Source organism: Crocodylus siamensis, chromosome 6, assembly GCF_052110815.1.
Source record: "Crocodylus siamensis isolate JL-2025a chromosome 6, ASM5211081v1, whole genome shotgun sequence".
Taxonomy (NCBI): domain Eukaryota; kingdom Metazoa; phylum Chordata; order Crocodylia; family Crocodylidae; genus Crocodylus; species Crocodylus siamensis.
Window position 1 is genome coordinate 77421427 of NC_143400.1, and position 13862 is coordinate 77435288.

At 45.3% G+C, this 13862-nt stretch overlaps 1 protein-coding gene across 2 annotated transcripts in view; it reads right to left on the reverse strand.

The window, feature by feature from the left end:
• The window catches only part of KPNA4 (karyopherin subunit alpha 4), a 42077-nt gene extending 34735 nt beyond the window's left edge, over positions 1-7342 (reverse strand). The window contains exon 1 of one of the 2 annotated variants that reach the window (XM_090056031.1): positions 7037-7342. In XM_090056031.1, coding sequence (XP_089912157.1) covers positions 7037-7105 — 69 coding nt within the window. In that variant the 5' untranslated portion in view covers positions 7106-7342. Of the gene's footprint in view, positions 1-5044; positions 6872-7036 lie in introns of those variants that run through there. The other variant, XM_090056032.1, reaches the window with a different exon arrangement.
• Between the last annotated feature and the right edge of the window lie 6520 nt (positions 7343-13862).

Sequence of the window (13862 nt, forward strand, 5' to 3'; positions counted from 1 at the left end):
CATCACACCTTATTGCCAGTGCAGGGGAAGCCTCAGCAAATAGGCAACTTGCCATGCCAGCTGAGGCCCACATGCAGCCAACACTGCGAGTCCCCCAGTACATGGGACTCACAGCCCTGGTTGCATATAAGCATAGCCAGAACTGTGAGTCCCCTATTTGCCCAGGCTCCCCATGTACTGGCCATAAAAAGGCATGATAGGATGTTATGCTAGATCCCACAATCATGCCTCCTGCCATGCACGTGGCATGGCAGGCATGATTGGGTGGATCATGCTTTACATTGTATGGTGCCTTTACCTGCACATGTAGATGGGGCCATAGTGTCTGCTAGCAATGACAGGAGTGGGGGCTCCTTGTGCTTTAGTCCTGCAGGAGTCAGGACATGCACAGACTCACATTACACTTACAGGCAGGCATTCTCCTCACCTGTTCCTCTCTGAGCTCTCCCAACCTCCTTTCTCTTGACCACTTAGCATAGCTGCGTTTTAAAAATAACTGCTGTCTTTTACAGTTGTGCACTTCGTTTTAGGGGTGCACCAACAGAGATTTTTGGGACTGTGCAGGGCAGGGAAGCTGCTGCTGCTGTGGGCTGGGGCCAGGCCACACTGAGCTTGGGGTGGCACTGGGAAGGAGCAGGAAGGCTGCAGCCACCCAAAAACTCATCATAGGCTCACTCTTCCAGTGCTACCCACCCCGCCCTGAGTGCACCCTGACCCAGCCCTCTCTGCTGGGAAGATCCCCTCGCAGCCCCAGCACACCCCACCTCATCCAGATCCAGGGTGCATGCAGCAGTGGGAGCCACCCCACCATCCCTGTGACCCCTGGATGAGCCACTCGTGGCTCCACCTCAAACCCATCCAGGTAGTACCTGCCCCAGCTGCTGCCCCAGCCCCACTCCCTCCCTCACTGCAGGGGCCTTGATCTGCCCCCCAACACCTCTTCCCTTCCTCTCCATCACAACAGAATTACCAGCTGCATGCAGCGCTCCAAGCTGCCGGGCTGTGCTCTTCACTGCCTACGTACTGTGCTGCAGCTGCACACATGCATGCGCCACTTATTGGCCAAATTATTGGCCACGTCAGGCCAATTTCCAATACAGTCAATTTTCTTTATATCTGTGCCCATCCAATATCGGACTGATGTACTGATGCATCTCTACTTTATTTCCATTTAGAAAAGAAGAATTGTTCAATCTTGAATATCATTCACAATTTACACTTACTTAACATTTATTATGAGAATTCATTACCATGTCAGAATTTTATTTTGTTTCGCAAGTGAAAATAATTTCTTTTGTAATTAGTGTAAGTGTGTGACCTACTAAAGGTAAAAGTCTCTCTCCTCAATGTTTCAAGAAATTCAAGTTTAAAATATTTGAACATTATCTAACAACAGCTGAATGATCAATTGACTAAGTGCTGTTTGACCAGTCAAATACACAGCCCTAATTAGTAGTGTTAACAGTAAAAATCCCTACAAATTCACAATAATTAATTTAGTTCATACAAACTAAGCAAAGCAGAGTACATAGAACAATGTTGTATTGCAACCATCCTTGCCTGGAATTGAATAGCAACATGAAAATTTAAGAGCAGAGAGAGACAGTTAGCCATGTTACTCTGAAGTCAGGCAGATGGCAGGGCAGAGTGACACCTTATAAACTAATTCAGAGGGGCATAAACTTTCATAAGCAATAACTTACTTTGTCAGATATTATGAACGGACTGGCAAAGAGCATTCATTCATAGCATCTTCTCCCTGCAGGTCCATTCATAACACATAGTGAAGTAAGCTACTGCTTGCGAAAACTTATGCTTCAAGACCTACTTCATTTGTGGTTTCACAAAAACCATAAAATCTGGGACTGTCCATAAAAATCAACAAAAACAACAACTAATCTTAATAAAAATAAAATGTTGGCTCCCAGCAGTCCTTGCTGCCAGGAAGGGAAGATACCAGCTGGCAGGCTAGCATGAAGGGCAGCAGACAAGATCACAGCGGCCCCCTCGTCCCTCTTCTCCCTGCCTGGTCCTCCTCACCAATCAGAACCAAGGGGCGGGGCTGCTGCAAAATGACCATGAAATTAAAACTTTCTGCCATCATGAACCTACAAAATTGGTAAATATCCCTGCAATTTAAGTAGACTCCTACTTATGCCTCTGAATACTATTCCTCTATTTGCATACCAACTAAGCAACTAGAATGTTATAGAATCAATGTGGCATTGATTAACTCACAAGTTTCACTGTATGTCAAAAAAACCCCTTTCTGTTATGTACCTTACTATTCTCCTTGCAACCCAATAGCTTTTCAAATTTTCCTAGAATCTACTGGAAAGTGCAAGTTCACAGAGGGAAAAAATGGCATCGGACCAGTAATTACCTAAGCAAGGACACTGAACTATTTTTATTCATCTCTGTTTTAATACCAGTTTGGTTCTTTACAGCAGGGTTATACATCCCAAATATTTGGATTCAAGACTCATGAATATGCATATAAAGGAAACAGGCTTATATCCATACCCATAGTAGATGGACGAGCAACTCATCCTCCTATACCCAAACACACCCATTTGCCCAATGCTCTTACTGCCTGCAATTTACATTCCCATTACATTTCATAAACACCAACATGTATTTCTGTTAGCATGTACATGGAGAAAGCATACAACAAAGCTAGCTACTCTGTGGAGTCTGGTTTTGTTTAAGCCATAGTAACTTAAATAAATCTGAACAGCTCCAACTGAACTATCAGTAAGATGTGTCAACTTTAGATCAATGTATTATGTATAGCACTCAATTAATGCTACATGTGGTTAAATCTGAGGTGGTGTCCACATAATAGCTCTGACATGCCGTAAACTTTTCTAGGGTAGTTATTTTGATGACAGACATATTGGCGGTGTAGTGATTCTGGAGAGAGATGAGGCTGACGGTAGAACAGAACACAGAAAGGCAAAAAAGGCAAAAGGATCATTTTAGGCTCTTCCTGAATAACATTGTCATAAACTACTTTTTGCATATTCATCAGTACTTCAGTACAAGAAGCAAATGGTAAGGTTTTGAACAAGTCCATACACATACGCTGTCCAATACTTGGGTGCATGAAAGACTTGTAAAACTTCATAAAATGAGAAGAAATGCCAACTATTTTTATGTAATACGTCAAGAAACACTGGTATGATATGTGCAGCCCAGCATCTGCTTAAGTGAGCATGTGAATTAGAAGTTTAAGAGTTTCATTATCTAGCACAGCACATTAAAAGCTGTAAACACAGAAGTACCTTCTTTCTTGCCTTTCTAAAAAGAAAAGCACTAATAAAGAATAGAAATAGAGCAGATTCATATGTTTTCTTTTCAGTACAATCCAAACTGAGTGATGACTGACAACTGTATCAGTGCATAACTGCAATATAAACAGCAACATTATACAGCTGCTTCACAAATAACCTATATTCTCTATTCTTTCTGCTGCTGTATCATAAACACTAATTTTAAGTAGTCTCTCTACCTGTGAGAAACTATTGTAAAAGGTAATATCACAATTAGCATGAGACCACCAGAGAGCATGATATATTTTAGTGTGATACAAGACATTGGGGAAGAGGAGAGAGAAACAGAAGTGTGTAAATGGAAAGAAATTAAGGTAAAATGGAGGGCGCGGACACAGAGAAGCTACCACAAGATAAAGAAGTGCAGAGATTTCTCATGAGATTTGTGTCAAACCCTCTATAGTTAACTGCCTGTGTGCACTCTTACCCTGCAGTAAATGAAACTAAGATTCTAGTGACCAGCACTTCCCACAAAGAAAGAGTGTGCACACACAAGCAGTTGTTGTGGACCATATGACAGATAATATACATGCCTAGTCCTTTTTATCTTGTGGTAATCTAGGTGCCCATACCCTAACTTTATTAAAAGGGTACCATTTAAAAAGAGCTAACTAATTAATCCTGGATTCTTACATGGATTGATTAATAGATTTCTTCTAAGAACAAAATGTTACAACTGCATTAAGAATCAGCTTACACACAATCAACAGTTACTAATGTAATACTTAACTAAATGCAGTCATCACTAACATCTCATGATCTAATGAAAAAGTGTGATGCATAAGCAGTTAATAAATAAAAATAATAGTCACAAGCCTGAGCCATTGTATGAAAAATAAAATCAGCCACAGTAGTTATTTTAGGTACTGAGCATAATGTTCCAAGATTTGCTGGAGAGATGTCAGTCTCTAAATTTTAACAAGACTTCACAGCTAAACAATGTTTTTCATTTTGTACAAGGCTATTTAGATAATACCAGATAGGAAAATGTACCATACTTAACAGAACACAAACTTCCTGAAATGTAATCATTTTTAAGAAGAAAGTTTTTACATGCATCACTAAGGCCCCTTCAAATTTTAGTGGTTTTACAATCACATTTTTCTATTTTAAAATATCCCCTCACTTCCTCAAACAGGGAAAATAGTGAAAGACTGCATGAAGTTCAAAGTAAACAAGGTAAATAAAGTATTTTCCTACAAAGTTTCAGGCGCATCAAATGTTAGGGGCTACTTGCAACATTTTTTCCCCAATAAATATATGCTCCTTAAACTGGCACATCTCCCTTCAATAGATAAAGTATGTTTCAGCAACTGAACTGAAATATGAGGTGCCAGCACATTATTGGGTTTTTTAATTATCCAAATTATAATGGCCATAAAAAAATTAAGAGAAAGACCTCAGGATTAACATATACTCAATACAGCTTCAGAAGACCTACAAAATATGTCATCTGTAGGCATCAGAAAAAGTAATGATACAAGAAACTCTAGCTTATATTTTCTTCATTTAATTTTTTGTTAATTGTTATTGTTTTTAAAGACTAATAACTGTACAAATAAATTGTCATCAAAATAGTGTAAAAATAAACAAAACTCTTACTGTTTGGACCCAGTAAATACTTTCAGTGATTTCTAAACAAAACAGAAATCCATTTGTTTGTGTTTAACGTTAAAATTGACATTTATTAATTGAACATTGTATGGATTTACCCTGAAACCAAGTTGCTCTTGGGGTTCACCATGTGCCATGCATGGATACTTTTCCAAATTAGATTTACTCCTGTGGTATTTAGTCTCTATTTGTAGTTAGCGGGAAGCTGAGTTCAGTTTTGTCATCTTCGTATCTGTATGCATCAGTATTTTGATATGAATGCGCTTTTGTAATTTCATGATGTAACTGGAAGACAATCACGTGAGGCACCTAGCACATACCCAAAGCACTGTCTGCCTGTAAGGGGGGAAAATCAACTCCTCTATAGAAAAGACATCCAAGATAAATGGCCCTCAAGCCACTGTCACAAACCTATCTGCAGGGGATTACCCCCCAACCCCCACAGCTCTGTATTTCTCCCCACTGTGCTGCCCCTTGCCCCAAAGAACAGACAGAGTTTGCCCGAGGATAATTCCTTACCCCAGTACAGTCCACTAACATTGTATTAGACTCCACAGCAGCAGTAAGAGAATCTCAGCCAGCCCCAGGTAGCCTCCCCATTGGGACATGGAAAACATTATAGGTTCCCCCTTTCCATAAAAAGAGCTAACCCAGCATATCACTTACTCAGAAATCACTCTTTCCACAAGCACTCAGGGAGGAGCCAAAACAGCAAAAGGATTTATTATACAGGAGAAAAAAATTATACAAGCAAAACTGACCATATGTTTGGAAACAAAAATAAGATGGCAAGAAAAACTCTTATCCTTTTAACTGACTACATCCTAGCTCTCCCAAGAGTCCTGCCAGTGTTTGTAGAGATCAGGCTGCCTGCTGATTCCACAAGCACTAGGAGCCCTGGACTCTCCCCAGGCCTGAGGAAACAAAGCATATTCCCGAACAAGCTTCCTAAATCACTTCCACCCAGCACTTACCAGTCACCAGAAGCCTCTAGAAATTTCTGGTCACCACACAGTGAAAAGGCAACTCAGCTTTGGGGTGAATCTATGATACATACCTTACACTCAAATCACTCTCAATAAATCCAAAATTTCAGGTAAGCGAAAGTGAATGACATACTGACCTAAGGGGCCCCCAAATCTAGAGACTGCTGAATACTGAGTTACTCTTAGGAGACGGAGAGGCTTCATTTCCATCAGTGATAGCAAGGCAAGCACATCCATTACTTCCATAAGCAGATCTGTACAATTATCCATATATCATATCACATGGTGAATAAACTATGGTAATACACTTCACATGGGGCCACCTATTGAGGCTTCCAAGAAGCTAAAAGGAACACAACACACAGATACCCAGTTCTTAAACAGCTCTACCCAGTCAGCACATGGTGCCAATACTTCAGCGTCTGGTAGTTCAAGGCCTTGGCTTAGAATATAAAACATTTTCTGTGCCAAACCTCAGTTGTGTGGGCCTCGGTTCCCTGCAAGACAATAGATGTAGCAGCCCCCAAACCTAAGCAAGGCCAATGAAGCAAAACCACCCCCCACACTGAGAAACCCCAGGGCAGAAGGGTCGAGAATCCCCGAAACAGCAGCTCCGCAGGGGCCGTGAGGGCCTAGACAGCCGCTGTCTGACGGTGACTGAGTCAGGGCGCACGCGGCCTCCTCCGCGGCTGGCCGGCCCGGTGCGAAGCGCCCCGCCCTGCCCCGTACACAATGAGGGCCGCCCCAGCACCGGCGCGGCGACAAAAACCTGCGCTCGGCCGGGACGCGACAGCCGAAAGAAAAAGAAAAAAAATTAATAAATTAAGAAACAAGAAGCGGAGGCGGGGACCCCGGGGCGGGGCGCGGCGTGGCGTCTCCGCGCTGCGCTGTCCTGCCCGCAGGGCCCTGGGGGCGGCCCGCACCGCCACCACCCTCCCGCGCAGGAAGCGGCGCAGGCCGCGGCGGACACTCCCATCGCGGCCCGGCTAGGAGCGCAGGCCTCGGCCCGGCCCCGCGCCCCTCCCCCGAGCGCGGATTAGGGAAGACGCCACAGCGCGCGAGGCCCAGCCCGGCCCGGCCCCGCCCGACTCAGCGGTCGGTTACCTCCAGGTCGCGGCCTTTGTTCTTGAAGTTCTTGAGCCGTTGGTTGTCCAGCTTCTCGCTGTCGGCCATGGCGGGACGGCGCGGGGGGCGCGCGGCCTCCTCCGCCTCCTGCCGCCGCACCCGCCGGGGCCCCCTGCCCCGCGCCGCTGTCGGCTCCCGCTCGGGGCTCGCGCTCTCCGCCTGCGCCCCCGACCCGCTGCCGCTGCCGCCGCCCTGGGCTGCTTCCTTCCTTCCTTCCGGCTGCCCTCGCGCTCGCGCTCGGGCCGCTCAGGCGGCGCAACGTGCCGGTAGCGAAGGGCCGGAGCGGGGGAGGGGAGGGGAAACGGCGCTACAAGGAGGGGGGAGGGAGGGGAAGCCTCGATCTGGGACAGGCAGCCGAGGTCACGCCCACCGACTCTGACTGGCTGCGTGAGCCGCCGGCCGCGGGCCAATGGCAGGGGACGAGATAGAGGGCGGGAACGCGTCGCCGACGCCCTTGCGGGGGGAGGGGCTGCGCGGCCTGGGGTGTTTCCTGGCCCCGCTTGCTCTCCCGGCGGGAGTCCGCGGCTCTAGGACCCCGGGGCCGCTGAGCCTCTCGTAGCGCAGCGTGCTCCTCTGGGGTCTGTCCCGCCGCGCCAGCGGACTGCTCGGGAGCAGCGGGGCGACCCGAGTGCCTCAGCCCGCTCTTGCCCCGGTAGGAGAGCTCTCGGCAGCGTTTATTAATAATAAAATTATTGTTAGATTTTTATTTATTTATTTATTTTTTAAGGAAATTTTTCGTGTCCTAAGTCAAATCGGCCAAATCAGTTCCAAGTCCACGAGTCGGGCGAGAACCATATGTGGCCCTGCTGCCTGCAAGCATCCTCCACCCCTGCCTGGCGCTGCTTGTAAATCCTTTGGCTGGCAACCTACATACAGGCCTGAGCCCAGAGGCTTGGGGGTAGGATGCCCCCAGGTTTGGCCTGCCCTCAGCAGTGTGGCTGCAGGAGCAGGTTAGGGAGAGGTCTCCTGTTTCCATAAAATTGCGTGTAGCCGAGATCTGGAAGCTGGCCAGTGGAAAGCAAAGTGTGCTCTCATAGGGGGTCCTGTCTGCAAGCAAACGAGGGTGCAAACCTCCACTGCAAAGTGCCATTTTAATGGCATTATCTTGCTCAGGGAATTTCCTCTGCCAGGGCTGCAGCTCGCTGGGGGCCAGGTAGCCCCAGCTCTGGAAACTGCATGGCTGCAACAGGCTGCAGCCTTCTCCTTGCAGGAATCGGGACGAGTCTGGGCCAGTTCAGTTGCCCGAGCGCCAGGCTGCTGTGGTTACGCTGCTGCCAGCCTCCCAGCTGCTGTGCATGCTGCCCGAGTGCTGCTCCCTGAGGACAGGCCCATAGCCCCTCTACCTCACATGACTGATCTTCAAGGAACTTCATTATTGGCGTAGAGAGGCTGTGCTCTGCAACGAGGGGCAAAGCCTGGGGGGGTTGCCTTTGACGTCCCTGCGGCACTCGTGTGATCACTCGGAGGACTTGGGCCAATTGCACCACATTGTTCATGTTTTCACAGTGTATCAGAAAAGCTTGCCCCTTTGGGGAAATTGGGTGGAAATAGCACAAACTGAACAATTCATTCAAGTACAAGTTGCAGCTTTCTGTTTTCTGGCTTTGTTCCAGTCAGTACTAAGATACAACTGAGTGCCACAATACCCAACAATGACCTCGCCACAGTCAACTCAATAATACAGAAGGGTTTCAGACAGGTTGGAACAAGGGGAAAACACCACCTGCAGGCCACAGTGGAAGTGTGGAGACAATTGAGACATTTTGTATTAACAGATGAATTCAGGCAGCTGCTCACTGGGAGTTGTGGACCAAACCCATGCGCACAGTGGCGGCACTGTGTTATCATGCAGACAGAGAAGGAATCACATCACATACAGAAACCTGTGTTTGGCTTCTCATATTTTGAGGAACTTTCTCAACCTGTCAGCATGATGGCTTCAGAATGCAAGGAGTTACACCAGTGCAGAAGTAAGGTACTCTTTCTGTCTGGAAGCTAGATAGATGCCCCTGGTTTTGTTTATTTATAGCTTGCTGGTATCTTGTACCAACTAAGTCTGGTGTTGGTGCAGGTGAAGACAGAGAATGTCCCCCAAGTAATTGCTGACTCAGCAGATGGGTTTTCCAATTAGGTAGGGACCTACCAAATTCCTGCCAGAAGTGGGTTGTACTGTGGCTCCTTTAATTTTGCAGGATTCGCTGCATGAAGCCCCCATGTGTAGCTTGATCCTGGTGGGGAGGCAAAAAATGTGGTTTTAAACATGATGCCATTTTTGCCTCCTGCCACTGGTTGGCCGAGGGGCTCCAGGCAACCCTGCTACTGACTGGGAGGGAGGCAAATAACGGCACCATGTTTAAAACTGCAATTTAAGCTTCCCTGTTGATCAGGAGGGAATGGCAAGGTCCTCCACAAATCAGCAGCAAAGCGGGGGTGGGAGGGGCAAGGGGTAAGGTGAATGTGCACTCTATGTCCGCCTTGAATTTGGTAGGTCCTGACAAATAGGGTTGACACAGGCGGCATATCTGTGTAGGCTCTGCCCAGGCATGGCTGCTGACCACTGAGGCTCCTACTCAGGTTCTGTTCTGACTTCACAGGGACTACGGCCTTCATGTCATCAGTGACAGTCAGGTGAGGCAGTGCTTGTGGTGCGAGAAGTGCTTCCTGGTGCGTTCTCTAAGGAATCAGCTAAGAGAGCTGCAGGAGGAAGTGGATAGGCTCAGCAGCAAACAGGAGCTTGATGTTTTCATCAGCTTAATGTACAGAGATCTCCAGCATTATGGAGAGGGACCTACCTAAATTACAGTGGAAGTTCATGGCGCAGCAATGCCTTTAATCTTGCTCTTTTTGCCGAGCATCCCCCACACCCCAGCCAGAGTGGCCAAGAGGCAATTAATGCCACAGTTTTTGCCTCTCAGCCACTTAGTGGCTGGGGAGTGGGCGTGCAGCAAAAAGAGTGAGAGTAAAGGTGCTGCTACTCTCCAAGCTTCTGCCACAATTTAAGTGCGTCCCTAATTGTGGAAGAGGGACCACTCTGAAAGACACAGAAGACGTAGGTACTCTGCATGATTCAAACTGGTAGCTTGTCACATCTGCACCAGACAGCACTCCTTTTCTAAACCTGTAGCTGTTCAGCTGGAGATCAGGTATGAAGTCTTGGTACAGGCTGAGAAGGAGCCTGCTCCACTGACAGGAGAGGCCAAAGCCATGCATTGTTAGAGCGGGTAGATCATGACCACTGCTGCCAAAAGGAAGCGATAGGTCATGGTGATTGGCAACTGCCTCATACATGGCACAGAGCATCCAGCTGCTGGCCTGACCTGTTGACTTGGTAGGTCTTCTGTCTGCCAGGAGTGTGCATCTTAGATGGCACAGAAAGTTTGAAGTTAGTCATTCAGCCCTCTGACTATTCTTGTCTACTCATTTATGTAGGCACTGATAATGATACTGTCAGGGGCCAGCTTGAGCAGATCAAAAGTGGCTCTGGGCACAAAGGTGGCTTAGGGGCTACATGGGTCTGGGCACAACAGTGAAGGCAACAAGGGCCCAAGTGATGATAATCAGTTCTTCCAGTCAAGGGAAAAGGCCTAGCTAGGAATAAATGCATCCTGGAGATCAAAACATGGCTGTGTAAATGGCGTTGCCAGCAGGGCTTTGGCTTCTTCTATCACGGGGTGGTGTTTCATGAAGATGGACTGCTGGAAGAGATGGAGTCCAGCTGACAAAGAGAGGGAAGAGTATCTTTGCATACAGGCTTGCTAACCTAGTGTGGAGGGTTTTAAACTAGATTCACCAAGGGATGGAGATGACATTTTTTAAATAAATGAAATATGCTTTTATATTATTATCAGATTTCTTCTTTCTAAACTTTGTACAGTAACTTAACAGTTGTTAATAAATCTCCCATTCTAATAGCAAAATGGTAACCAATATGTTGAGTGGGAAATTGCCTAAAGGAGCCAGCAGGAAATGGTGAAGGCAGGGTTGCATCTTAAAACTGACCTCTCTCCAGGACTTAAGGCAGGGGTGGGCAATTATTTTGGGCTGAGGGCCGCTTACTGAGTTTTGGCAAGCCATGGAGGGCTGCATGATAGGCAGCTGGGGCAGATAAAAAATTTAGAAAATTAATATTAGGGGCCCTGCAGACTAGATGGAATGGCCTGGCAGACCGCATCCAGCCCCCAGGCCACATTTAACCACCCCTGACTTAAGGGGATTTTTACATGTGCTCCAGGAGTGGGGGGAGGAGGGGAATTGGGGTAGCGCTCTAATTGGAGTGTCTCTCGGAGCCGTTCCAATTAAAGTGACACTGCGTCTCCAGTATCAGCATCCCTGCACTTAAAAGTGGTGGTGGGGTACTTGAACTAAAGCTTATTCAACATGCTTTATAGTTCAAGTGCCCCCGCCACCATTTTTAAACATGGGGACACTGATGCACGAGACGCAGGAGGCTGCTAGAGCGTGGTAATTGCGTGCAGTAATTTGAATTCCAGTGCATTGGAGCAGCCTCTGCACTCACGTATCAGCATCCTAAGTACCTAACTCCACTCTGGCTACACACAGTGCCATAGGAATTCCAGAGGCCTGAGCTGTTTGAATATGGACAAGCAGGTACTTCGTTCTCAGTTTCCATAAATAATGTGGATCCCAACAGCATATCTGTTGTTCAGGCAGACCCCAGCCTATCCTATACTGTTTTTCCATAGAACCCAGAGCTTATAAATTATAGCAACTAACTTTTCCAGAAAATCAAAAAGAGATATAATCCTTCTTAGGTTTTGTATGACATGTTTTCCTGTGATTATAAGGAGAGTTTCTACATATAAAATAAATAAATAAATAAAAATCAGTAGCTGCAAAAATGTATTCATTCACAAAAATCTAGTAGCATCATTTTACATGGTTTATTTGGCTAGGTTATGCATATGAAATTTTTTATATTTAATCTTTCCATTCATTGTATAAGACTGGAATTATTTCATCCTTTTATATGCTGGATAGAGGTTACTCTATCACTTCTGATGCTTTTTGAGAAAAAACTGCTCAAGATAGGAATTGCTTCTTTGTAAATGTTCCAGATAAATTATAAATAATGCATCATTGTTTAAAATCTCAGCTACAAAAAAAAAAAAAAAATCAGACACATTCTTCCTTTCTTACACCAGATTTCATCGTTGTTATTATTATTACCACAGGACTTAGTCACAAATTTGTATGCCTTCTTTAGGCCTCTGTACAGTTTTGTTCACTTTTTTATGATGTTGCAGTTATCCTTGTTCACTTCCTCCAAAGAGGCAAATAACATTAAAATATTTCCAGCTTTTTTTCTCATGATATCAATTAATCAGCTGCCTTGTGTTTTGCAGTTGTTTTGTGTTAAGCTTCAGGCTGTTTTAGATTTTGGTGAATTGCTGCTGCTACTTCTTACAGACTTGCTTGAGATTATCATCCTACAATTTTATAGAGGTAGGAACTTCAACTTACTGTAGCTCAATATGAGTCAACTTCCAATATCATATTGACTTGGCAAAGAATAATTTTCCTTTAACAATGAACAACAAAATACTGGAGTATGGAAAACAGGAATATTTCTCAAACTACTTCAGTGCAATGCTTCATTCTATTGCTCTGCCTTGGTTTCTTCTTTATACTATTAAGGAAAGAGAATGTGCTATGGGGATGTGAGTATATGAGAGTTTATATCAGGGTACTCTTTCCCCCTTCTCGCTGGTTATGTAAATTAAACATTGGCAATCTATCTTTTTTCCCATCCATTAGAAGAAAGCTTCATTTGTATGTATAGTTTTAATATGTGTCACAGGAGTAGCTCTGTGAGAGTGTGAAGAGCTTTAAGGAAGAAAATAAGTCAGCAAGTTCTGACGATCATTCAGGGCTAGCATTAGCATCCACATTTCTCTCTTGCATAATTAAGTCTCAGTTTGTTTTGTGTAAAGTCATGGGCACCATAAGCCTTCTATTTAGTTATCAGTTTTATTGTTTCACTGAAATGTATCTGTCAGGGAGGGAGAGGCCTTTGAAAATGAGGACAGAGACACAATTTGATTCTGTGTTCATGTGAGAAACAGCACAGAGGACACAGGACTGGAAGGATGTGTTCTCAGTAACATCTCTTGTTAACCAATGTCTAACAGTTGGTAAACATTTTTTATTTATGTATTAGGAGATTATATGCTGTCTTTCCCCAAAAAAGACTCAGGGTGGCTTAAGATAAAACAAAACAACTTTTAAAAGTAGGTAATAATCATCATATTTATTCACATACTATACACCCCTTTTGCTCACATACTACATGCTATTTTGCTGTCTTCTAGCAGCTCCTGGTCTCTCTCCTCTAGCTTCACAGCCATGGAGACTCTTTAGCTTGTTTGAAAATGATAGCCTGCCCCATAGAGATAAGCCTTCAGCAGCAGCTAGGCATTTTAGCTTTTAATTAAGCAGAAAAGGGACAGTGAGACAGCTGAAAGTGAAGCTCTGCCCCTGGTCTGTGCAGCCATAACTCTAAACAAAAACAGACTTCTTTTTCATTCTGCCTTTCAAAAACAAGGTGTATATTTTATTTTGGGGCACACTGTATGTGAAAAAATATAATATCTAAGAGTGTGTGTGTACACACACACACACACACACACACACACACACACACATATAAAAATAATAATAAAAGGCTTAGTCTGTCTGTCTGTCTGCCTGTCTGTCTGTAACGATTTTGGGCAACTGCGCATGTGCCACCAAGAGGGTGGGTGGCAATTGGCTATGCGGCCCCAAGTTTGAGCTGCTGCTGCTGGGA